Below are 27,474 nucleotides of genomic sequence, written 5' to 3' on the forward strand. Positions count from 1 at the left end.
ATAGTTAAAGACAGTAACATTAATAAGCTCAATTAACATCACAGCATCATTATTTAAAACAACATTGATGACCAGGTGAGGCTATACTGTATGTCTTTTATTCAATTAACTAATCATTGATACATGATACTGAAAGGAAGTGCATATAGTCAGAATATCTGCACACATCAAGTCTTTGTAGGTGGACATGCAAAGGGACAGTTGTAGATAATAGAAAAATGGGACTCTTGCATTCACTGCATTCAGTATTCACACCATACAAAGTGTCATTTTGTCCAAACAGGTGAGAACAAAAACATTCATGAGTCCAGTCAATTCAATTAGCCACAACCCACAGAGGATGGAGAGCATTTTATTCAATTAACTATTCAAAACATTACTATTCTAATCATGTGCATGGGTTAATAATGTACAAGATGAATCTACAATATTACACTAAGGTGGAAGTACGTTATTCTTGCCCCTGGTTGAAGTGTGTCAAAGGTAAATATCCATCAGGCTTCGTGCTGTGTTAACCAACCCTACATAATGGCCTACTTATGGAAACATAACTTTTGAAATGGCATAAATGTCACAAAATCCTGTTTGAAATCACTGCATTGATCTGCAGCTGGATTAGTATGTCCATTTCTGTAACTACTTTTGTACTCACTATTCCCCTTTTCAGTATTTGAAGGTTTTACTCGTGTTTTACTCATGTCCCTGTGTTAATATTATGTCTGAACACATTCAAATCTCAAGCATGGTATTGACGATATACTTCTTGACTGAGTCCCCCAACATAGCCTTTTAAAGTAGTGTAAATCCTAGCATGTGTCATTTGTTTCTTTTACCCACAGTTATGCTGTTCTACTGTTACAAATTACCTCAGCATTCAGTGATGCGTGTGTGCGTAGATTGGTCAATGTGTCTGAGTGTATTCGAGCATGCACATGTACTCTCTTGTGTGTATGTATGTGCTTTTGTGTCTGTGTGTGTGTGTCTGTGTGTGTCTGTGTGTGTGTGTGTGTGGTGAGTGAGGCAGAGACGGACTGACAGACAGGGTAAAAGAGAGAGTGCACTTAGTCAAACTCAAGACTTTTCCATGACCTGTTCCCTATGGCATGCACTCTATCTGAGAGACTGAGTGAACTGTATAGCTTTATCAGTATAAACTTCTCAAAGGTCAACGCATCACTTCAGAGGGGAATGGAAAACTTTGCTTTGAAACAAGCCCTCATTTTTGGACTTTGGTGCCAACTCACCTCCAAAAGAGAAACACATCCACATGATTAATGACGCTTGTCCAAAATAGTTTAGCAAAAGCAATTTGATCAGGTACCTCTAATCATATCCCCTTTGAGAATCCCAAATATCCAAGAGCCCCGTACATGTACATTTTGTTATGTTCATGGATAAAAACGATATGGGAGGTAAGCCAAATTATATGCAACTTTTTTTTTTCTGAAGTGAATGTTAGCATCACATTAACAGATAGATGTCGAGGCCAAAAACATTAATTCTTGTTAGACATACCATTCCTCTTACATAAGCCCATGTGGAAGAGGCAGAGTGACTTTTTCGGGCATTGTACACTGTGTTTTGGTTTATTTTCAATGAAGTCTATTGATAGCACTTTAACGAGGCTTTATTGAAAAAAAAAAAACTCATCTAGTTTGTTTTTTTAAACATTCTTGCCTTTAATGACCCCTTGTGCTTTTTTGGTAGTTCAAAGAAGGGACATGGTTGATTTAGCATGAGTCTTCTTCCCTTTCACTTCACTTCCTCTTCACATTGATAGCATGTCTTGGCCTTGCACCTGTAACAGCACATGTCATGTCCTTTTTTACTGTATCTCCAGTATTGCATCGTAGTTTTTTTTTTTATCTCCGTCTATGTCCATGATCCTTTCCGCTCCCTCTTTTCTCCCTTTTTCCACTCTGGTCTCTAGCAATAAGGATTAGAGTGGCGGGGCCATAAGCTGTCTATTTATATCAACAACAGCCTATGGAAGAGCAGCAGCCTGTGGCTTAGCACATTAACACACAAAACTACAGTACATACGCAAGTGCATGCCAGCAGACTTGTATTGATCAAAGCTTTAAAAGCTTGAGGATGAGATGGAGATGTACCTTACATCACCCTGTTAAATAGAGGATAAGTCCCAGGGTGCTTAGACTCATTCGTTCAAAATATGTGTTGTGGTTGTGAGTCGCATTATGTCTTCAAAGGCTGGTCTGTTGACGTGCATATACAGAGAGGAGTTTGGCAGAGTTTGGAGTGTGCTTGACTCTGATTAATTGTGAATTTGTTGAGGCTTTGTTTTGAATAGCAATCACTAGTTTGTGGTCCTCTGTCCTCCATGGGTGTATCACGTGGCGCCGTGGGATTTTCAAATGTCAAATACGTTCACAGAGAGGACAGATAACAATAAAATGAGTTATCTCACTCGCTTCACCTCATGCAATTTTTCCCATCAGTGTTGTGTGTAATGTGATTTACAAAGTACAAGTTAAATTTTATGAGGGCAAGGTGACACTAAGCAAGTTTCCAATTGTCATTTTCGCTACGGTTGCAGTTTACCTTATCTCGCCAAGTCTTATCTAAGCTGGCCACCATGAGACACAACCAGTCTTTAACCTGTGATTTATCCATGTTACAGCGCAGGTGTTCTTTATGCTCAACCTCCTCAACATCCTTCTTTTTCGTCCACTGACTCCTTCACCTTTTAATCCTCCCTTCTTGTTGCATGCCTCTCAGCGAATCTTATTCTAACTCTTCCCTTGTTGACAGTGCCAGATATGTGTCTACCCTTGGTGGGCTGTCTCCAGACAGGTTATAAATAACTAGCAGAGTTTTTGCTTCATGTCCTGAGAGCTCTACTTTCTTCTCACACTTGAGGAACCATGGGAAAAGAATCTTTCCCTTACGCACATGGCACTCATAATAACAGACACGGTTAGACATAAAACCTCCAAGCACATGCGCCTGTTTGCAAGCTTTGCACAGACACACAGACACAGTTGTGTATGCACACACAGAGCAAACCTCTGTGGCTTACATTAAGGTTGCAGTATAGCAAGGTTATAAGAACAGGGCTTCTGTTTATAATGAAATGTTAACTTACATTACATAACCTGAACTGTGGGAATGCAGAGTACATTTCTACTGTCATGTAAGTATGGGAAACTTGCTGAAACAACAGAATGGGAAGTCTGGGAGAGCGAAAAATAGAAAGACCAAGAAAACAACTGAAGAGAAAGAAAGCTGGACGAGAAGAGGGAATGGAAAAAAAGAGTTCACTGGATAAGCATTATTTTTCTGCTCATGACATATCAGATTTAAGAGGGACGGGTTATGTTGTGGGTACATGAAGGGGCTGGTCCAGGTGTGAGTTCATGTGTAGAGGATTGACAGTGAAACAGCGTTAATGTGCACTATAGTTGGGAGTCGGGGAGAATTCAGGGGTTGGCAGGTCAGACTCTGCTGACACACTGGGATCAGCGATGGGATTGTTTCCACTGGAAAGAATTCCAAGAATGAGTTAGAAGAGCTATCAGTGACTTCACTCAGAGGACTCTGACAACAGTTTTAATACACAGCCAGACACACACATGCTCTCATGCACATTTAAAAATATTGCATCTCATGCCAACAATGGTGTGCAAGACACACTCCGTTCCTGCATGTCATTGAGTATGTAACGACTCTCACTGAATACTCACCTTGCCATCTGCAAAATGAATGCTGTCACCTCTCACCTCTCTCAACAGCACGGTGATTAATGAACAGATTGACAGTTTAAAGAACTAATTTCAAAAGTTTGGACACACTTTCTCATTCACGGGAATGGGAAGGTGTGTCCAAACTTTTGACTGGTACTGAACAAGAGAAAAAGTTGAAATCTGCAGTGAAGTGAAATTAAAACATGAGGGCATGTTCATAGGGCAAGATAAGATTAAAGCATCTGAAAACTTGGTTTCACATTGAAGTATTTTTCTATAAGTCATGAATAAATAAGAAACAAAGTTAGAGGTTAGAAAAAACATTCATATGTTATTTACAACATCATCACATCACAACATCATTTTACATCAGAATCCAATTCCATTGTTGCTAAACTCTCATGTGAAATAACCAAAACTTTGGCAGAAATCACCTCATGCAGATGCTAGTTGAGAAAACTGGTTTAACACATTTTTTTTTCAAGTCTATATTAATACAATACTCACATGCTCATATGTACACTGAAAGCATTATTGGTCACTGTAATAGTTCCTCCAGTCCATACGGGCTACCAAAAATATCCCTTCTGAAAGCAATTTCAGTGTAAGTGATGGAGGACAAAAATGTCCAATAACAGTCCTTTAACCTGAACCTATCCTTTAAATGTGTCCAGATGCTGGAAGGAAATACAGTCTAAAACATAATTATTTTATGAGTGTAAAAATGTGTAGCTCCAGTTAAATTTCTCTCAGTTCCCAGTCTCATTTTTTTTCTTTCTCAATCAGGTTTAAAGGGGCAAAGCAAATTTTAATTACCGGTCTGTAATTGCAAAGATTCCTTAATGAGTTAATCAGCTATGAAATGGCAGCCATAAGAGCTGAAAATAAGCGCTGCTCAAAATGTCAAAAAGCTATGGAAAGATGCTGCAGGGCTTCCTTTCATCTCTCCTTTAGCCTCAGAAACACAAGACCTTTCTTTATCAAAAGTGAAGTACATTGCTCTCTCACAGTTCCTCTCTCCAGTAATATTTGAAACTCTGCAAAGTTCAGAGGTTTCTGGCTGACGTCACATGATTACGTAGCTTGATGCAAGTTGAATCAGTCTCTCTAAGGATTGTGTTATCCTTTTTCTAACTTATTACGATTTCTTCTTTCCATGATCTCATGACATTTTCCACTGAGATCAAGGAACAGTCATTAGAAAAGAGACAAAGGATATTATTTTTTTTATCCTATTCAGAAGTAGCCAGCGACTCCCCAGGCCAGACGCACACTCTGCTGCTGACCACCATTATCAGCTGAGGATATTAATAACTCTTTATGCTCCATTTTTTCCAGGAAGAGAGAAGCAGAATAGAATGTCAGTTCATTGTTCCCCTTCCAGGAAGTGACCGTAAGGCCCTGAGAGTACCACCTTGGCCAATCTATCAGGCTCTTGGCCTCCAAAGGCCCTACTGCAGCAACTCTGATGGACTGTTCCTGGTATTAGGCAATCAAACTTGACCTAGTGGGTCACTAATACAGTACATAGCAGCAAATCACCTGAGAAGTTTCCACTGTAACAATGATCAGAAAGCTTTCTGTTTATTCCTGTAAATCCCCACAGTTCCCCATTAGTGCTTTTCCACTCAACCACATTTTATTAGTCTTGTATCATTGTGGTGAGTGTTTATGGGTATAGCGTGAGGAGTTGCTTCCACAGGCTTTTATACCCTGTATTGCCCTTGATATTTCTGGAATTGTAAAGTAGATTTTTTCCAAAGACTGGTCAGTCAATCCAGTGTGCTCCATATCACTGGATGGCAGCATTTTAATATTTTAAATGTAAAAACATGGAAATCAAATCCGTTATTGCACAGGAATAAGATTTTGTTGTAACTAGGGGTTATATCGTGCACTTTTGCCTGCAAGTTGAAGACAGGAAGTAGCATGTGGCCTGTTCTCGCTTCTATATATACGCGTATTTGATACCTGCATCTGTATTCGTAGACAGAATCTGTATGTGAGAGATGCCGAGCAGGAAGTAATACTGCTTTTCTCTAACCACTGCAGGTGAAGTGAGTGGGGAAAAGAGAGGGGGGGTGTTTCACATAAACTAAAATGAAAGTAAACTCAGAAGTAGTCTCTTGGAAACAATACTGAGACTGGCTGGAGGTAAATCCCTGTAAAAAGCTCTCTTTTTTTCCATCTTGTACCAGAAAAACAGCATTAACTCTTGATAGTCAATTATTTTCAAAGCAGAGTCACACAGTTGGGTAGCAAATTCAAATGTTTATTTACAGCCTCTGTAACTGTAACAGAGAAAAAGTGGTCTAAATACAAAAAAAAAAACAAAAAAAAAAAAACAAGAGAAAGATGGCGGCTAATCTCCCTGAGCTTTACAAAAACAATGTGGGACCTGTAGGTGACTGACAGGAGAAAGAGAGAGATGTTATGTACACAGCCCTAATGCCACTCAAATGAGAAATTACAAAAAGAGTAGAAACCGACATGCTTGTACAACATTATCTCAGATTGTGTACACGAAGAGAAATCTCCACAAATTGACCAACAGACTCGTATCACAAACAATAAGTGGTGATTTAAAGAGAGAAAAGAGAACACCTACTTTTGAAATTGCAATACAGGCAAATAAAATAAAATGACATTAGCTTTGAAACATTTACAGTCTATCAGAGAAACAAATTTGATTTCCTATTAACAACTTCTATTTATTTTTGTGAATAGATTGTTTAATACTGTGTCAGATATTGCCTATAGCCTCATTCGTGAACTCTGTCCTACATTGTGAATTCTCCATGACCTGAACTCAGGTTTCAAAAATATGGCTGTTTTCATAAAGAAAAGGAAGACTAGGAAGGACAGTCAACTTTCAGTTCAGGTGTTTACAGCTCAGAGCAATTCTCAGTCTTTTGTCTTTCTAAATTAAACCAAACAAGATCAACGCACTGCAAGGCCTCAGGGATTGGCTTACTGGGAACAAGTATTTACACATCCTTCATTGGGTCTGTACATTGCTTTATCCTGGCAAATGTTTCTTTTTTTCAAAAATTACAATTTTCCACTCAGCTTCCCCCTTTTGAACAACAACCTTGCATCACATTTACTCCTCAGTGTTGCAAATTTTTGCTTCGTCATCCAAGTACTGCTTCTCATAAGGCTTCCAGGAGGCCAACGTGATGAGGGGATTATAGCATGACTGTGACCTCACTGCACAACAAGCCTTTGTACTACACATTTATCTCATAAGTACTTAGCATAGCAGGGCATGCTGGTTTATTTTCTGTCACTCTCTGCTCACTTCTCTAAATGACGCCCTTTTTTTTTTTTTTTTTTTTTTTTTTGAACTGTCAATGCCTGACGCAAGGTCACAAAAATACCATTTTAACAAATCCTGTGGTAGGAAAAAAAAAAATCCCAGTAACATTTCACACAAAACACCCACTTCTCAAAAAACAGACAAATCACAAAACATTCACTTCTCAGAAACAGACAAATCTATGGACAGCAGTGGCGATCACAATAATTAACATATCAATCCAGAAACTGAACATGGGTTTGGACAGTGTATTGTAGACGATAATCCCCTTGGGTACCACAATAGTTCTGTATGCAAGGATGAAGTCTCTGGGGTCATGACGCCAGCCATTTTGGAGTTAAGTACAGAGCAGTAGTAGCCCCCTGCAGTGTAAGAGCTGTCCATGGAGCACTGAGCTGCCACTGTCCAACAGGACATCCGTTCTGGGCCGAGACACACACGGTGGTAGGCATGGTGGAAAGTGAGTGTGGGTTAGACTTCTGCGTGTCTCTTCTTGTCAAGTTTGTTTTAATGGGTTTGCCGTCCAGGAGGATAATTTATTGTGTATTTGCAAGAAAGTGTGTCGTGTGTGTGTGTGTGTGTGTATTGCTTCTTTTTTTTGGGAGTGATGCTTTGGTGTCAAGGGAAATGAGATGACACCACTAATCACCGAATGCCTGCCAGTTAAGTCTGCTCAAGTGCTAAGGTGCAGTGTGACCAGTGTGTGAAAGGGAGAGTCGTTCAGATAGAAGGACAGAACAAGAGTGTGTCGGTGCTGCAACACAACTTCTAGTGCTGGGAATTCTGTGTCGGCTGTCCGTTCTGGATGCTGCCATTATTCTGCTCCTCTTCCTCTTCTTCCTCCTCCTCCTCTTCTTCACTGACCAGGAACTCCTCTGGAGGCCAGCGGAGCTCCCCGCTCTCGACTTCTCCCTCCGTCGGCTCAACCACGATGGATGGCAGACGATCTTTGAGCTTACAGCAACGGTCGAAGTCTGAAGGGTCGGGGAATATCTGAAAAAGACAAACAAGGGTAAAAATACTTGTTATGAATCTTTCATGAACCTAAATCAGTTAACACAATTCAGTCTCTGATATGTAGACCAGGGTGTTTCGAGCTAGTAGAGTCAGCTGTCCCAAATTGTGAAGGCAAGAAATGATTTGTGAGCATATTTCTGATCAGTGCTAAGTGCGTGTGTGGCTTTGGGATACCAGAACTTAGTCTTGAGCCTCGCAGAAGTGCTGCAGGCACCACTACAAGGCTAAACAATTGTGAAGGAAGTGATGTGAAGACTAAACATTTGTGATTGGAAGTGGTTACTTAAAATCCCAGTGGCATACCTGTTCTTGCCCGTCCCACATTCCTTGAACAACTAAGCTAGTTATCTACATAGGTGCTCACCAAAAAACTAATTGCACAAGGAACAGTGGAGGAAAAGTGATCAGTGGCTGTAAATGAATCACGTCTTACGATACTTGCAGTAAATGCTGCATCATGTATACTCTAAATGCTTTGGAAGGCATTGTGCCAAGCAGCTCGTAGCTGCTTAGGGACCCATCCAGTACCACATCATCAACAACTCAGAAGATTATACAAGAGCACAATCACAGCATTTCAAATCAACAGTAAGTGGAAAATACAAAAAGGTGAAAGGTTTACTGGGACATGATGATTTGTGTATCCCTATAACAGTCAGCATGTAGTGTTATGTGAAATACTCCTGTGGAGATTGAGTCCCAAAAAAGCTTTAGGAAAGAACGTGAAATAGGCTACAGTTATCTGCAAATCCAGACTGATATGTCTGCTTATAAATGCAGCGTGCCACAGTCAAATGTTTGGATCTAAACTGAAGGGCATGAGAGACATGCTGACAAGAGAGATTACATGCATTCGCTGTCCTGGCAAGATCGGACATCAACCTCCGACTTTCTCTGTTCTCAGGAACCAGAGAAATGGCCCAGGGGAAAAAGCCTGCCACTCCTGGTCCAAGAACAGCATTTCTTGCTGTTGTTTGGATAAAGTGGATGAATATTTTTAGACCTGCATATTTCACTCCAAGACATTTGGAGGAGGGGGTGTGAGGGGGGCATGTCGCTATCTGGGCAAAGAGCCGAGTGGAAAGAAAGCATTAGATGAGGCAGGAGAGACCGAGACAAGAAGAGAGGGGAAGAGATAGAGGGGATCCAGCTGTGTCCAAGTCTCTATGAATTCCATAGGAGACAGATGTGAAGGTAGGAAACAGACAAAAAGCTATAAATATGCCATATGAATATGAGAATTTGTCAGATTATGAAAGCATGTACAGGGGGGTCAAAAAGTCTGAGACCACTAATCAAGATTTTTCTATTTTGCCTTTGTTTTGAATGTAATACTAATTTTCCTCATTACAAATGATAATATCAGCTTAACAATTTGAGTGAAAAGTTTAATCTTTAAAAAATGTACACGAATTTCAGAATATCTTTGGTATGTCCCCCTTTTGCTTTAATGACAGCATGCTCTCAAGCTGGCATGGACTCCACAAGTTTGTGCAAAACCTGATGAGCCATGTTATCCTTGCATGACTTGACATTGTTCCAATGAGCTTCTTGTTATGTCACAGAAAGCTTGGCTTTCTCAGTCTTCAAGTGCCCCCATAAATGTTCAATAGGATTGAGGTCTATGGAGGAAAGTCCATGACAGTCAGGACTCCTTGGTCTTCTTTGGTAGTAGTCTTCCAAAGTAGTTCTTGCAAAGCTTTGAGGTGCGTTTGGGGTCATTATCCTGCTGCTGTATGAATCCTTCTCCACAAAAGATGCAAACCAGAGGGTACAGCAGGTCTCTGAAGAATGGAGTGGTACGTCTTCTTGGCCAGGATGTAGTCAATTTGGTGCAGGTGTCCAACTCCCGAGTAGGCAAAACAGCCCCAGACTTGAATATTCCCACCACCATGTTTCACTGTCAGTTTGATACACTGCAGCATCATTCTCTCTCTCCTCCTGTTCGTCTCCTTACATACACACCTCTGTTACTGCCGTAAATCTCAAGCTTGGATTCATCAGTAAATAGGACGTTTTTCCAGTCATCCACTGTGAAATGCTGGTATTTCTTAGCCCACCCAAGCATTTGGCCTTGTTTCCCCTCCTGAGAAGTAGTTTAGAAGCTGCTACTCGTCCTCTGAGACCACTACAACATAGCCTTCTTTTGACAGTACTTTGCTGACTGGAGTCTTACGTTCTTTATTTAGAAAATTCTGTATCTGTGATGAAGTTTATTTTTTATCTCTCAGGGAACTAAGCTTGATGTACTGATCTTTTGATGTTGTGGTCACTTTTGGTCTGCCTGACCATGCTTTGGTTACAACTGATCCAGTTTCTGCAAAGTGTTTGAGTTACATGCACTGCTTCCTTAGAAACCTTTAATCTAACCATGATTTAACGCTGTGAAAGTCCCTCTTTGCTTTCCCACTATCACATTGCTACTTAGTAAGCAATGGTCTGCTGGAAACTTGAGGCACAGCCATATTTATAACAGGTGAACACTGGCTGCAAACTGAGTTACTTGAACGAGCCTCTGATGAGTAGATCAAAACCACCTAAGTGTCATGTGAATGCATGATTCAATGGAAGGAATACAATTCAAGGAAATCTGACCTTTTGTACAAAGGAGTTAAGTTGGTCTTAAATATCTGATCTTAAATATTTCTTCTTCATTTTACATGGCATAACTGTGTTTTTAAATGTTTCTGAATCCTCAAACTGTGATTATTTACAGGTTCACGTGAAAATATTAGAGATTTTTCAATGTAGTCTCAGACTTTTGGACCCTACTGTATGTGTGGCTTTTACATTGTCTGAAGACAGCTGTGCATACAACCACGCCAAGAGGTGTGCAAGCATGTCTGTTTTCATGTCTAATGCCTGTGTTTATCTGCATTTCCTGGCCTGCATTGCCAAGCCTTGCCGTGCGTCAGCACCAAGGGGAGTTAGGCGGTGAGTGACCTTGCCTTTGGACCCCTAGCTAACACATGTCATAACTTGTTTCACTTCCAGTCACAGGAAGCGACGACACATCATCAGCCAGGCACAATACTGGCTATTTTAGGATCTTCTGGGGTGTGCGGTTGGTTTGGGGGAGGCATGAGCTAAAAGCGTGAATCATGACTGTCTCTTTTGAGATGATAATTCACTAAATAAAGTATTTGCTCATCTTCCTCCGCTAGCAGGGTTAACATTCATTTCTATAGTTTTTATAGGTGCAGCTGGAATTTAATGGTCACACAATGTGTCAAAGCCCCCAGCACCCATAATAGAGGAAGTGACTGGTGTAGCGTCATTGGTTCATACAGTGCTTCTCTAAGGAGTGGCTGGGACCTTGGGCAAAAGGCCGAGGTGAGGAAATACAGAGTGGGGGTGGAAAGAGTGGAGAAGTGGCACATTAGCACCCTTCTTTTCTCCAGTTTCCCCCTTATCCGCTCCTCTCATCCTCTCAGACAGACTCACAGCTGGGGTGTGAACTGTGGGGAAAGGAAGCCAGCCTTTTCCTCTAGGTCAGTCTACATCCTCTTTGAGTCAACGTCTGTATACAGTATGGCATTATCAGGCCTTTGTCTTACATTTATAAATGTACTGAATGTGCACCTTTCAATAAAATTATATCAATCTTGTATGAAATGATCTGTCTTTCAACAGAAATAGCCTTTTTTGCCGCGTGGGTTGACAAACCCTCAGCAGGTGGCTGACTTGCTCATGAATAATTTGGTAGTCATGACCTTAAGGCACAAGTGAAAAGTACTTAAGATGCAGCTTCACTTACTATTCACCACTAATATCTTCCTGTCCAAAATCATAAATGGTCTTAATTGACTTAATCATTGTAATCATCTTTTACAGTAAAATGGTTTAATCCCTTTCGTTTCTTTTCTCCCTAGGTATAAATGTGAAACTAAAACAAGCAAGCAGCTGTGTGTTTAAGTAGTTTTGTTTCCAAGATGACCCTATTGAGCTGACAGTAAAACAAAGCTGCTGGAAAAGCAGCTTGTCAAGACCACCTGATGGCTGCTTCTCTCATCTCTCTGAATCTGCAAGGTTTATTTTTGTGACAGGCCACGGTAAATTACAGTTTCCCAGAACTGCACTTTCTCTGTATGCATACAGTTGTGACCAATGGAAACCTTCAATGTCCTATTTATCAACATACTGTGATAAACAGAGGATACTATATTTTACTAGAGTGTCGTTTTCAAAATAACAGGTGGGTGTTTTCGTTTAATAACCACTATGAATTCTCAGACAGATAAGTGAGTCATCTTTATAAAATCACACTTCAAATGAAAAACAAATGAGGAAATAATTACTGCAATCTTGTTAGCCTAACAATGTTAAACATGATGAAACAGTTCTGGTTATGTCTTGTTACACAAAAACAGTCTGGCCTCATCAGTACTGGAACAAAAAAACAAAACAAAACTTGAACGTATTTTTTTAAAATCCTATATCAATCTCAAATCTTATCTATAAAGTATACTGTATAGCAGTATACAGTATACTGTACACCAAATGCAGCCATGTCTTCACAAATCATGAAATGCTGTCCATCCACTTCTTGAGAGTGAACACACATATGAGGTGGCCATGCCACATAAAAAGTAAGGAAGGAATTGGGACGGAATCAGTGTTTCACTGTCGTGTGTGTGTGTGTGTGTGTGTGTGTGTGTGTGTGTGTGTGTGTGTGTGTGTGTGTGTGTGTGTGTGTGTGTGTGTGTGTGTGTGTGTGTGTGTGTGTGTGTGTGTGTGTGTCCGTCCTACCTGGAAGGAGAGTCTGTCCTTGCTAGGGCTGAGCCTCATGTCCTCCATGGGGGTGCTGTTGATCATCACCTCAGTCATATCTCGGCTGGGCACAAACACTGGGCTGCAGCGTGAAAAGAAGAAAAGAGGAAGATATGTGGTTAGATGCAACAATGATCATGGTCCACAGGGAGAGACAAGGGAAGTCAAATTATAGTTGAGCAGCAGAAATTCCTGACACCTCAAGAGAAAACGTACACAACGCACAAAAAAAACAAACAAAAAAAACTAAAAAAAGATTAATAGTGATGATTCACAAGTGAATTATCGTTATCAAAATTTTCACAATATAAATGTCTAAGTGTGTTTATGTAACTATAAACATAAAATGTTCTAAATACAAACAAAAAGGGAAAGTCCAACATACGCCACATCTTTCAAACCCTCCTCAAGCATACACAGTCAAAGTCAGAAAGTCATGGTTGCTTTACCCCCCTGTGCATGCTCGACAGTTTTGTTTATGCTCGGTACGTCTTGACCACAACACACCAAACATCCAGTCTGTGCTCTGTGTTAATGCACTGCAAAGCTGCACAGCTCATGATGTGGCTTGCATAAGGTGGCCGTTTCTAAATACAGGATGATGTGTTCTTGCACTAGCAACACAGTCATTGTGAGAGTGTGCTGGGGGCGTGCTGTGGTATTTGACTGGGGTGGAACTCGATGCACTCTGTTCCATCGAAGCTTGGCCAAACTTTCCATTTTAGAGGAAAGTAACAAGAGGTTGGTAATTCATGTTCAGTGCATTTACTATCCAGAATTGTTGTAGTAAAGCTTTAAAAAATGACTTGAAGCAGATCCCAGGACCGACAGAGATGCAGTCTTGAGACAAGATGCTGAGCGACCTTCTCACGCTCTCTATTTAAAGCCTGGTGCCTTGTGGTCAGTGGCCACAGGCTTGTGGTTTGTGTGGTCACTGGTTTTATAGGACAAAGAAAACAGAACACGATAAGAAGCTCACTCATATCCTCACATTATCTGATTCAGTGGACTTTTTAGGGTGGGGGAAGAGATGTGTGGGCTTTGCTTGACATACTTCAAGTCTTAAATAAAACTGTTTATTTTGGGATCTAGCAGAATGGTGAAATATTATACCATGGTAGTGATTAACGCAGGGTTTTGAAATAAGGGAGTGATTATGTAAACATGCGTTCCACTGAATTAATTTTACCATTCACCACAGTTTTATTCATGGCTTACTTCTTGTCGATTAGATAACGTTTTAAAGACTGAAAACACTGAATACTTTCAGTGTTTAATAAGTTACTTAAAATAAACAGTGTCAAAACCCACAATGCTTTAACTTCATCTGCAATTACAACATGAAACATTATCCACTGGAAGTAAAGCAAAGTTCTTGTCTCTATTTATGACTCAAACTGAGAATCCTCTTTATGAATATATTTAAATATCTCTGCATTTACTGTCATACCAGTTACATCTTAAAATGAGACTATCCGCATGGAAGTTCAATTGAGGGTACAACAAACTGTGCTGGACAAAAAAACAAACCTTCATAAAATTAGACACCATTCAGTCATAAAGTGAGAATATAACTTTTGAATGAATTCAAAAACTTGAATTCATTTAAAAAAAAAATTAAAAAAAAAAAAAAGCACTCTTGCACTAAAGAATTTGCTCCAACAGCCTTACTTGTCTGATATGACCAGTAGCTAATGGTGGCTAATGTTAGCAAATTTTAGATAGGTATTGCTCCGTAATTGACGGTCGCTGACTTTAAGACTCCTCTCTACTTGTGCTGCTATTGTACTACATTTTGGCATTTAACATTATCCTGTAAAGGTGTGTGGCCACAAGTGACAACACTAACAAAATGATGCCTCCCTTACTGTGGAGCTTAGGGTTCAGATGCCAATGATTTCTGATAATGCGCCCATGATTTCTTGGCATCCACGTTGTTGTGCATCCACAAGCTTTCGAAGTATTGCTAATCACATTGCCGGTATAAGTTCTTTTCAGAAATACAAACACACAGAAATTATATATTGCTGTCTTACTGTAGTCTAAAGAAGAAGAATTAAAACAAATTCATCACTCAGTGCCATGGGATCATTATCCCTGAAGCAATGAGATCTGCCATTTATCAAATCAGTTTTTCCATCCCTTAAATTTACACACAGCCATTTTCACTTTCACAAGGAAACACTGACATCACAGCAGGGTGTAGGTTGTCTCTAAAAAATGTGAAATTGAAAAGCTTCTGGTTGAATTACCATAAAGTAACCTTAGCTGCACCAGTCAGACGATACAGCATACTTGGCCGAAACAATAGCCGGATATCCAAAAATAAAAAAAAAGGAGGCTTGAAGGATATGCAAGGTTTAACATGGAAAAAATGTCAGCTGGGGCTGCTCTTGAGCTTATTTCATCCTTGAGTGGGGTGCAGAGGAGGGTGAGGCAGGCATGCAAAAAGCAGCGAAGGAGGGGACGGAGGGATGAATACGAAACAGTGACAGTGAAGACCTGAGCAGAGGGGAAGAGAGGGAGGGAAGGGAAAGAAAGATAAACACTCAGGCCTTGCCAGTCATATTTCTGTTCGGGGATCGTATAAACATCCTGCTCGGCTAAGAATAACAGAACATCGGCCTAATAAAACATAAAGGGGCACAATGAGGAGGAAGTGGGGGTGCACAAGTAACAAGTCAACCTGGTAGGAAACAAACATACACACACACCAGTCATATCTATTATTGCTTCAAGTATCAAGCAAGGCTGAACAGTGTGTCCCGTTCTCAAAGTGGAATACTTTCCTCCTAGAGAGGAGACGTTAAGTGTTCTATAAGTAACCAACCTGTAAATGTATTACATAAAATCAGCTTGGACCACAGCGGGGGCTCTACTGTCTATGGCCAAAAAAAAAAAAACACACAAAAAAAACCAAACACATTTGGCAGCCATGTTTGAATGGAAAAGGCCTAAACTGGACAACAATACACAAAAAGACTTTAAGATGGCTAGATTGCATTGATTTCAATGGCAAGTGACAGGACAGATCTTAAAATGGCTCAGTGTTTAATGTGGGAGGCTTGCATAGTTTCTATGTCAGTAAACTTCTTAACCTCTTTACCCAGACAAGATAATTTACACCTTGTTCTGCCAGCTTCCTAATATCACCTGTAGCCAGGGCACACTGACAGCAGCTACTGGCACAAGACACAGTTAGCAACGTATCAGAGGATTTACAGTTTAGAGCGGAAACAATTAGTTGCTGATTGATAGTTGGCCGATAGAATATTAAGAATATAAGTAATTTTTTATTAGCAAAAATGTTAAAAATGAACAGTTGCAGCTTCTCAAATTTGAATATTTGGTGGTTTTCTTAGTCTTTCTATGACAGCAAATGTAATATTGTCGGCTTTTTGACTGTCGTTTGAACAACACCAGCAATTTTTGTCATCTTGGGCCTTTTTCACTATTTTCTTACATTATTAGAATAACCAATTAAGAAAATTAAGTTGACTTTGCAATATTTTTGAAAACCTAATCATAAGAAGGATGACCAAGTTAATCAGCGATGCCCTTTCTGGTGCATTTTTCACCTTACTTTGACAACTACCCTAAAGTTGTGAGAAAAGAATACAGTGTGACATTTTCTGTTTCCTAACCTTGTGTATTACAACATCTGAAGTTGCAGCGTTTGAGTTCTTGAAAAAATAGACAATTGCACTGACCCAATGACCAGTGGAGGAGCAGATAAGCAGTGGAAAAATAGACATGTTGTGTTTAGACGTCTCCAACCTCACATAATTATATAGTGACCATATTCCTGATAGGTCTAACTTTATGCAACAGCCTTTCATATGCAATCACATTAACAAAGGGTCTGTAAAGCCATCTGCCACACCAGCCTTACACCTTCATCTATGATGGTCAAAATCATTCTGTTAAAGAAGATTTTTAACCGTAAGCCGGAGAGTCTTACGGCATAATTTAAAAACGTAACACTGGGTTAATCCATCTTTCTCAAGACTATAAAAAGGCCAAGGCCATGCTAGCCCCATGTGTGTCTGTCCTGTAGCGGCGCTGACAGGAGCCCAAGTTGTCTCTATGACAATCTCACCCGAGGCACAAGATGGGACTTGCGTTATCAACATTGTTTCCCCTCTGCCACCCCTCAGTTCTTACTACTAGTATCATAAATCTCAGCCTGTGTGGTGACAGAGCAAAGCTGCTGTTCCATGCCAGCGCTGAGCTTACCACCAGCCGAGTCACACAGCTCCTGCAGGTATGTGGGTGGTGGTGGAGGTGGGGGGCTGAGTAAGACCCCCCAAAGAGTGCAGTGGAATGAATGGGTTGTATCCAGATTCTTGTGGGTTGAGTCTGTCACTGAAAAACACATCATGGATCAGTTGCCACTTCAGTGCCTGACTGTAATCTTAATAGAGAAGTGTGGGAGTGAAAATCTTTTTGACCCAATAGATTTTCTATATACACTGTTGTGTATGTATGTTGAGTGAGATCCAGCTATTGTTGTCTTCCTGTTCACACTGATAGAAAACCACAGCGCACACTGAGAGCTTTGGCCTAACTTCCAACATGCAAATCAAATCATGCTCAAAAGTTTCTACTTTTAACTTTGAATTATAACTAGCCCTGAGGGAAAAGTAAAAAGCCTGTTTATGGGTTTTACATAGAAGTATTTTCACAGAACAGAGAAGCACAGGCCTATTGTAGCAGAGGCGCGAGAGAAAAATGTGGTTACAGTAAAGAGGTCGATTCTGAACTTCCTGGTTAAGACTGCCAGAAGCCTGCTGAGGTTTGAGAAGTGCTCGCAAAACAATATTTCAAAGCAACTCGCATATCCTCTCTACAAACAGGAAAGACATTCAACAGATAAGACAACAGAGAAACTCAAATAAATAAAAGTGCATTCCCTATCTCTGTGTCAAGAAATACACGGGGGAGTTAGAGTACTGATTGTCAGAGGCAATGGTGAAAAAAGAAAGCCTCAGGTTATTAAAAATGATAGAAGCAGAGTGCACCCATCCGTCTCCGATTGCACTGCACCTGCAGCACAAAAGACCAGAGGATGAAAACAGTGTCTTACTTCACACTGTACACTAAAGAAAGCCTGTGCAAAGCTAAAGTGCATTAACCCCAGAATAGAAGTAAGATTAAAATGAAGCAGACCACACTAAGTGACCACTGACCTTTTTGAATTGGCACTTGCAGCAAAAAAAAAAAAAAAAAAAAAAAAAGATATATATAAAAATAATAAGTATGTAACATTAGGGGAGATCTAGAATCTCTTTTTTTCCAATCAGTTAGTACCGTGACATTTCCAAATTCAGGGGCAACACCCCACAGAAAATCTCAAAGGAAACAAGAGTGGGTGCAGCAACAAAGGTGGCTGATTCAGAGGGAAATCACAAGGCAAATATAAACCACAACTATAGAATTCATTGTTCTTACCTGTCAGATGCAAAAAAACAAAAACAAAAAAAAACAACAAAAAACAAATCTATTGTTTGATACTTGATTTAGTTATTTCTATCAAGCGAGAACAGAAAAAGCACGAAGCGAGTGAACAGGTGAAAGTCGAAAAAGATGTGAGTACTCACCAGTATATCTGCGGGGAAAATACAGACATGAATTCACACCTGCTGTCAATTCTGCTGATTAGGGAATCTAATTACGTGCCACTGACTTCTCTCTGTCTTAATGTAGTTTTTTTTTTTCTCTCTCTCCAAGACAGCACAGGACGCGCACGCAAACCGAAAGCAACTGTGCGCCAAGTTTTGACAGGCTGTGGGCAAAACGCGGCTCTTTAATTTCGGTGTGTCTGATCAGCACCCCAGTTGTGTTTGAGTATTTATCCGAGAGGCGTGTACTTGAGCGGCCAGAGACACACCTCCTCACTGCACGGGCCAGAAATCCTCAATGGCAGCTCATTATCAGCAGGAGCCAATCAGAGCACATGTGACTCGTGCCCCCTCCGCCCTCAGCCCTGATGACGACAACATGCACTGAACCCTCTCATTGGGAATGGACAAGAAGATACTGCATGATGCTATTGATTTGTAGTCTCCAAGGCAACAAAATGACAGTCTTACCTCCTCTTGAATGACAAAAAACACAGCGATTCGCCTGTTAGGTAATCCGTGACATTCATCCAAATGAGGAGGGAGAGGGAAGGAGCTCATCTGCCTGACTCATTCACAAATATATTCCAAGGGCAAGTCAATGTCTTCATATTTCAGTCGCCATGGATGGTCCTCCTGCAGTGTTTTGCCTTTAAACTCAATGCAAATTACATGTGTGTTCACTACAGATTGTTCAAATTGTTTGATGAATGTCAGAATTAGATCCTCTAAATTTAAAATGCAGACTTTCCGGGACCTGATTATATTATAGTTAGGACTGCTGGCACATACTTGACCTTCACACTTTATAAAATGCCCAGTTGCCTTTTTCCTTGCACGCAGTGTCCTGTACATTTGGCTCAGAGGAAGCAGGTGCACAGGACGCTCTCCAGTTTTAGGGGGCAAATGGTAAAACCAGTATGACTCTACTGCCATCTTGTGGCCAACTAAGGACCTTTTTTTTGAATGTTTCAGTTTCCTATGTTTCTCATCCATAATATACTTGAAGTACATACACAGTAGCGTTTTGGAGGACAGTCTTTTATTTATTGTTAATCCACTTCTGTTCTGTGTTTACTTGCTGCCCTTGGGTCACATTTTCAAAAAAACACAACATAATGTATCACTGCTACGCTGATGACACACAAATCTATCTTCCAGTAAAAGTCAGACTCCTCCTAACTGGTTAAATTAGTCAGAAGTCCATTACTGGATGTGCAATAATTTCCTGCATTTGAATGCACACAAGACTGAAATTCTGCTTGTTGACCCAGTTAGATTCACATCGCTTTTATAGACTTAAACATTAATCTCGATGGCTGCACAATTTCTCAGACCCATACAATCAAGAATTTAGGAATAATATTTGATCCATCCCTTACATCTGAGCCACATATCAAGTATATAACACAAACAACCCTCTTCCACCTTTGTAAAATAGCTCATATACACCACATTCTATCAAATTCAGATGCTGAAATCCTCATACATGCCTTCATAACATCTAGAATAGACTACCGTAATGCACTTTTCTCTGGCCTACCTAAAACAGCAACACAAGGTCTTCAATAGGTCCAGAATGCAGCTGCCAAAGTCCTCACAAGGTCTAAAAACTGGATCATCTAACACCGGTACTGATGTCTTTGCATTGGCTACCGGTTCATGCAAGAGCTGATTTTAAAATACTCCTGCTTATCTTTAAGGCTTTAAATGGATTGGCTCCTTGATATATCACCAGGCTAATTGCTCGGTATACTCTATCACGTCCCTTACGTTCCCAAGTTGCCGGGTATTTGACTGTTTCTCAATTCAATAAGAATACTTTTGGTGGCCGAGCCTTTGCCCACTGAGCTCCATTTCTCTGGAATAATCTACCACTGTACATTCGGGAGACAAGCTCTGTTGATACTTTCAAAACCAGGCTGAAAACACATCTTTTTTCTGTTTACTATGACCATTCCTAATTTCACTGGCCGGGAACCCAAATCACTAATTGTTTTTCTCTTTAACATGAAGCTATTCCAACCCTGTTAAAGCTATATGATCTCTGTTTTAAAATAAATAACCTAAACCTTGTGTTGTAATATTAACATTACTACCGGTATATATGTGTCTGAGTGCGTGTGTATGTGTGTGTAGTTTTACTTGTATTATCATGTGCCTCTTTTGTCTTCTTTCTGCTGTTGTTCTTAATGACTTGTAAAGTGTACAGAGACTCTATTGGTGATGTGAACTTTAATTAAACTGAAGTTAAGTTGAGTTGAGATGAGTTGAGGTGAGTTGAGTTGAGTTGAGTTGAGTTGAGTTGAGTTGAGTTGAGGTGAGTTGAGTTAATCTCCTTATTGTCTCTGTGGTGACATAAACATCACATTATAATGAAACTTGCAGCCTCCGTGACTCTGCCAGTTTGCAAATGCTCCTTATCTAAACATCTTGGCTGTCAGCAGATGGCACACATGATAAAGAGTGGCAAACAGTGCAAAAACACTTTGTCAAACCAAAAAAAAACGCCGTAAAAAAAAGTTTTCTTTAAAAAGAGACAATCAACAATTTGTGCCATCAGAAATGCCACTTATTTATCTTGCTGTCCAAGATACGTTTACTTTGTCCAACACATCACAATACTTTTTAGCATGGTGCTGCCATACAATCAAGGAGCAAATCAAATGTTAAACTGTATAGTCATCTTGTTTAGCACTGTCCACTGTGTGGAGGATCTAAAGCCAGACTAAAGCAAATATTTGAGAAATATTGTAATCATGAGCTTTCCTTTTGGTTTCTTAAAGCATCACCTGCCTTTGGGACTTCAGTCTGTTCCCTCAGCTGTTAAATATTGTGGACTGGATGAGGAATAAAACCACAGCAGCTACAGAACAAGTCTACTCAACAATAGATATTTAAAGCCTGTTTTATCACCCTGGATAGAATAAAACTAAGCAATTTTTTAAGCAATAGGAATGTTCTATAATCACTTATTACAAGTCACATTTGACCATGTAAATTACAAAGATATTCACATACTGTATGTAACTGAAGTTTGACTTAAAGATGGAAAATAAATATTTTGTGTGTTTATGAATCAATTACAATTGGAAGTGTATGCATGTTTCACTGATAGGGAATATTTTCCATATTATGTGAAATGAAAATGTAACTCCCTACTCTTGAAAAGAGTTTTGTCCTTGTTTGTGATGTTCAGAATTCAGAGATAATGAATTGAAAATACCGCACTGATATAATTTATGTTAGTGTTGTGTGCCATTGACACTGTTTGATGTGACTCATAATGAAAAAAAAGCCTTAAGAAACCTAAAACCTGTTTCTGTCGTGAGTTTGTCTCCCCCCACAACAGACGTACTACACTGTAGGAAGCCAAAGATCATCTTGCAAGATTCAGTGACACAAAATTTCCACAGGATGTCACTGGTGTCTATGGAATATTCAGGGCCCTTTACAGTCTATGGTAGGGCCCTAAATTAGCTGCTGTAGACTGGCAATGTTTTTTCTCCCAATATCTAGATAAAGATTGTGTGTCAACATATTTAATTCTGCATGACATGCTTGATAAAACTTTCTACAGTAATTTCAATTACTGTTAAATTCTAGTTGTGGACTATGTGAAAAATTGAAAAGGATACAGAATGATATCTACAGGGAGGCTTAAACTAAATTATTATTTGAATAATTTTCAATTACTTTAAAAATATAAAGTACATTTTTCAAATGTTACTTGTTATTGCAATTTAAATATTTTGATATTTTTGTTAATAAGTTTATCTCCTTTAGGGGACCAATCACTAGTCTTGCTGTCTATGTTTCTTTATGAATTGAAAAGGATAGACAAGTAAGGAGGCCCTGTTTGTTTCTGATAAATAGATCTTCTTGGCTTTTAGACTTTGTGTGCCAATATATCTAAACACATACTGCATGTGGCTCATCTATGATTAGTCTATAAAATTATGCTAAATATCATCAGCTTAATATAAAACCACTTTCATCATGATAATCGCATTACAGGTGGTGTAATTTTGCTTTAGCTACTTACTTTATAATGGTTTAACAGTAAAGGATTAGGTCAATAAAGTGATCCTGAACCAGTTTCCTCATAAGCAGTATGTCTTGAGAATGGCGACCCCCTCTGTTCACTTTGGAGACCTGCAGGCCAGCTGCTTTTATCCCTGCTCTACATAAACAGCTGCACATCTGGGCAAGCAGGGATGCCTCGGGGGAGCAGAGGGGAGGCTGAGGACCGACTGCACGACGTGTAAATGAACGAGGCCCTGAAGGGGACGGCAGTCGACAAGCACCCGTTGTCCTTTTGGCTGCTTTTCCAAGGAGGCTTAGGCTACGTTTCTTCTTGGACTCTGAGCATTTCTTTTTTTTTTTTCCTTTGTGATCTTTTCTTGTTTCTTTCTTGTTCATTGGTGATCATTGGACCTTTGTGGTTTACTAATCTTTTCACTTTTTGAACAGAAACCATCAACATCAAAGCATCACACATAAAAATTACAATGACATTATCTTTCATTCTTTGCAGCAAATCTCTTTCTCACAGCCAGGAAATAATTTTTTGCAGAGAGAATCTTCCTCCCACATGAGTTTGAGTGTTTCCATGTTCGCAGTGTTTTTGTTGTTGTATGTGTTTATGTCCATTAGTGTAAGCATGTGCAGGCCTACAGGTTTATCCTGTGTGGAGACATTGGCGAGTATCGTTTTTTTTCTCATGCATACATGTGTATGTTTGTGCATGTGTGTTGCTGAGGGACATCTGATCTCCGGGCTCGCCGCACGCCACGCTTGCTTGCAGGTGGTCTGTCCGCACTTGGGGGCCGACCAGATTTAATATTTCATAGGAGCGCAGCACACCCCTGACGCCATCATTGAGTCCACATGGCTGGCCGGAAAGCTGCTCTGTGAACACTCAGCTGAAATATGCGGCCTGCCAGCCCCCTCTCCACCATGCTGCTCGCTCACTTGCTGGGCCTCACAATTAAAAGCTAACCACAGCTACAGATGTTGGCAGCTGTCTTTAACCCATTAGATGCCACTCTGTAATTCCAGTCTGCTACTCCTCACTGTGTGAGCTGTTAAAATATGCGGATAAAGATTGGATGATTACCCAATCTTTACTTGTATTGGCTTGGTGAAGGAACAGGTCATGTGTAGACAGAAAAAGGCAATAAAACAGAGAGAAAAACAAGAACAAGCTGAAGAGAAGAGAAAGAAGAGGAAACAGTGTGAGAAGTTCCAAGCCGAGTGTGCTAGCTAAACCCTCAGCTCCTTCAGTTTTAATATACAGTATATTATATTTATACACCACATAAACAGGAAACCAAAGGTGTTTATGGCCACCTTGCAAAATACAAAGTTAGGAATTCAAGGTCAGGTCAGAATTTCCTTCATCATTCATCAGATTCCAGCGAGGCCGATCCTTGTTCTGTGTTTGCCGTATGAGGCCAAACACATCATGTATGGTGTGGAGTTGGACTTAAGCCAAAGAGAACAGAGGGAACTTCACCAGCACCATTATTCAACAAGGTCAAACCCGATTTAGATTTGAAACCAAAGCCAAAACAGGGCATCTTGAAGCTGTTAGGAAACTATTCCAGATCTTAAACAGACCAGGGGGACTGTGTACATCTCCCTAATTGCACATGTCAATTTATGTACAAGCGCTTGGTTTAGTCAAGCTCCATTACCCCCCCTTTCTTTCTCTCATGCTGTTGCACTGTCACTGTCTCCCTCTCTCTCTCTTCTCTCTCTATCTTGCACATATACACACTCAACTTCCGGCACATGGAAATTCACAGATTTAAATGTGTGTGTTGCAACCGGTGTGCTTACACTGAGGCACATTAACACACACAAGCAGCTATACATCCACATGTACAGACCAAACAAACACTTATCAACCCTCCTACACACACGGTTACATACACACACACACCCCAAACCAACAACAAGTCACTGAGACAAACCATGTCAGTTCACAGCTTGACAGCTTGTTAATGTTGTGTGACTTCTCTGGGAACAAAGGATGCATTGCAGAAACTCAAGACTGCATGTAATTAATCCAATCCCAGCAATAACTCTCTCAAATATTTATTGTATTCCGCTATCAGTGGTGAGGGAGACAAATGAAGAGCCTGACAAAGACCTCACACATCCATAGGAGTCTGTAGATTCCAGAGACTGTGGTGAGGAGAGCAGGTGAAAAGAGTTATTTACTTCTCGACCGTCAGGGCCTATATAATGTTTTAACACACTGACCGTAACCCTTCAGGGACCTAACTTCAATAATGCTGTCATCACCTGGTTTGAGAGTTAAGGCTTGATGGTGTGATACAAGCGTCCAGTATCCATGGGAGAGTGACCAAAGCAAACACAAGGCAGACTTTTCCCTGTGAACTTCGCTCTGATATACTGTATATTCCACATATATGTTAGTGATATTTATTCATTTGTGTTGAACGCTGCAGAAATACATTTAAACTTACTTTAATCCCAATACACACTTGACATGATAGCTGTTTGCCATTCGTTAAAGTGGTGAAAAAAAGCATCAAATCAGCCAAATAAGGAAAAACAAGAGACCTTTCTTTTTTTTTCTTTTTTTCTTTCTTTTTTTTTTTGCCACTAGTGGTATCTTGCTAGCAGATATTTGCTCATGCTTCAAGATATCTGCCTGCTCCTTATTACAATCAAAGTGAATGGAATTTTGTGCTCAGAGCACTGAAAAATTACACTTAAAGCTGGATTAACTTATTATTATTATTTTAATTTTTTGGCCACTTGGGGGCAGCGGAACAAATGGAAAACACAACATCTGGCATTCTACCACTTTATTAAGTTGTTATGTGGAACATGTTAGCAAACAGTTGTGTATTTACACATCCAGTTTCTGGCCACCTGACGAATCTGATACTCACTCTTCTTTCAGTTTTGCTTTCCACCAGTTCCTGAGAAATGTAGAGTATCTGGCTCTTTAGCTTGCTTAGATGCTCCACTTTTTTTTTTCTTTCACCAGCTAGTCACCAACTCTGCTGCTGGGCAGGTAGCGTACAGTCAGTTTATCAGAGCTTTTTTTTATTGGAAAAAGCTTCCAGATGTTGCCTCAGACTCCACTCTCAACAAGGCTGTTGAGAGTGAAGTCTGAAGCCAGAAAACCAAAACAATGAGCTAAAAGAAACTAAAAAAGCTCAGTAGAGCTGAGGGGAACTGCAGATTCTGTCTCTGTTTGTCATGGGTGAGATTTCACATTATGCATGTTGTTTGATTCATTGTTAATAAAAAATACATAAATAAAAACATTCCAATCACCTTTTTTTATGTTTCAGGGGTCTCCGAAACACATCTCAAAATCCATACAAATAAAACCAAAACTACAGTAGCCGCATGGCAAGAGACCACCATTAATGATCCTTTAATTCTATTTCTTGAATGTGTCATAATACCTCATTCTCTCGAATATATCCCTCTCAATTCTCTCTCAGTTCCATTTTTTCAGTCTCTATTCTCACTAATATTTCTTTTCTCTTCCCGGCCCATTCCTCAATGACTCAGGTCAGTGCCCGAGAGAGATAAAAGCCACTTAGCTCACTGGAGTGTATGATGTACATGTGATGTTAATGTTCTGTTTGACCTTTACTCCCTCGAATTATTGACTACATCATACAGACCCCACATTGCACTGAGGCAAGAAAGTCAGCAAGGACAGACGCCCTCTCACAATACCTTCTCAGTCCCTATGAGCTGGCTATTTTGGATATGAGTAAATAGCCGTATTTGGAAAGCAATCATCTGGCAAACATTTTTGCATCTAGTCAGAGGATGAAAGAGAGAGGAACACATTTGATTGGGCTCAGGCAAAAGTGACCCTCCCTAACTATGTATAGGTGGTAGTACATCTTGCCCAATCTGTTTCTCTACATCTGTATCTGGAGGGCACTGACAGGAATTATTTAGATTCTTCTTTTAATCATTTGTGGTTTCCTTCAGCCAGCAGCAGGTTAAAACATTCTGACAGTCATTTCCGAGATGTAGCTTTGGTGTGAAAACATGGCACTAATTGAGCCATGATTAATCCTAGTTAGTGTGGAAGGAGACGCTCAAAGCCTTGTTGTGAGTCATAATGACTTTAAACACTAGAGGGTAGCCTATTCAAGGGGGATTAGCTGTTTTCCACTTCACAGAGATAATATTACCCTGCCCCACCAAATATTTCAATAGTGGGGAGATAGGGCCATTAAAATACCTTTAAAAGGTCAAAGAAAGCCAACTTCAAGGTTTGTTGTCTTACCATTTCTGTGTTACACTGAGAGGCGGTTTGGGATGTCTTATGGGCTTTGCAAAGAGGTGGGTCCTGCCATTCTACAGGTTCATAGGAAAGATGGCCAAACATGTTTGCTCATGCCATGGGACACAATGTTTTCAGAGGAACAGCAGGAGTAGTGGAGGGGGTGAGAATGGGGGGAAGTGGGGGAGAGGAGGGTGGAAGGAGAAAAAGGTCTGAAGGAGTCTGGTGGCCACATGTCGCCTTTGCTGCTGCAGTGCTTGGATATTGCAGGGTAGGCTTTCGTGCTAAACATCGATGCCGAGGCTGAAAATAAACCCTGTCCAAATACTGGGGCTGGGTGGTGTGCTGGTGAAGACAGGCCCCAGATGAGACTTCCACCAACAACCTCTTTCTCCTCCTCATCCAACCTTGGTCCCTCAAGGGCCAAACCTCGACCCTGACCTCCAGCCCCGACTCTTGCTTCCAACTCCAAACAGCCGAGGCTGAGTCAAATTTTCTTTCTCTCTCTCTCTCTCTCTTTTGTTGTCTTTCTGTTTCAAATATAAATGATTTCCTCCAAAATGGTTTGAAACATCATCATCGATTACATTTTATTCGGATCACTTTCTGTTTGCAAAATGCACCAGCAACAATAGTAGTACTCTGTTGCCATATTAGGAGCAGACATGTCTATATTAGTGTCAGAGACACCCAGAGGTATGTCACATTACCACACAGTAAAACAGGTTAAAGAGGACCTTAATTGCT

At 40.3% G+C, this 27,474-nt stretch overlaps 1 protein-coding gene across 2 annotated transcripts; it reads right to left on the reverse strand.

The window, feature by feature from the left end:
- Nucleotides 1–7,612: 7,612 nt before the first annotated feature.
- On the reverse strand, nt 7,613–18,618 carry lbh (LBH regulator of WNT signaling pathway). 2 transcript variants are annotated; one of them, XM_067613522.1, is made up of 3 exons: nt 18,411–18,618; nt 12,790–12,892; nt 7,613–8,016 (listed from the first exon to the last, which is right to left on the reverse strand). In XM_067613522.1, exons 1-3 carry the CDS (start codon nt 18,437–18,439, stop codon nt 7,792–7,794), a joined length of 357 nt encoding a protein of 118 aa, XP_067469623.1. In that variant the 5' UTR covers nt 18,440–18,618; the 3' UTR covers nt 7,613–7,791. The 2 variants fall into 2 exon arrangements, with proteins under 2 accessions (XP_067469623.1, XP_067469625.1); XM_067613524.1 differs by lacking the exon at nt 18,411–18,618 and adding an exon at nt 18,262–18,404.
- Between the last annotated feature and the right edge of the window lie 8,856 nt (nt 18,619–27,474).

This window comes from Thunnus thynnus, chromosome 16 (assembly GCF_963924715.1).
Source record: "Thunnus thynnus chromosome 16, fThuThy2.1, whole genome shotgun sequence".
Taxonomy (NCBI): domain Eukaryota; kingdom Metazoa; phylum Chordata; class Actinopteri; order Scombriformes; family Scombridae; genus Thunnus; species Thunnus thynnus.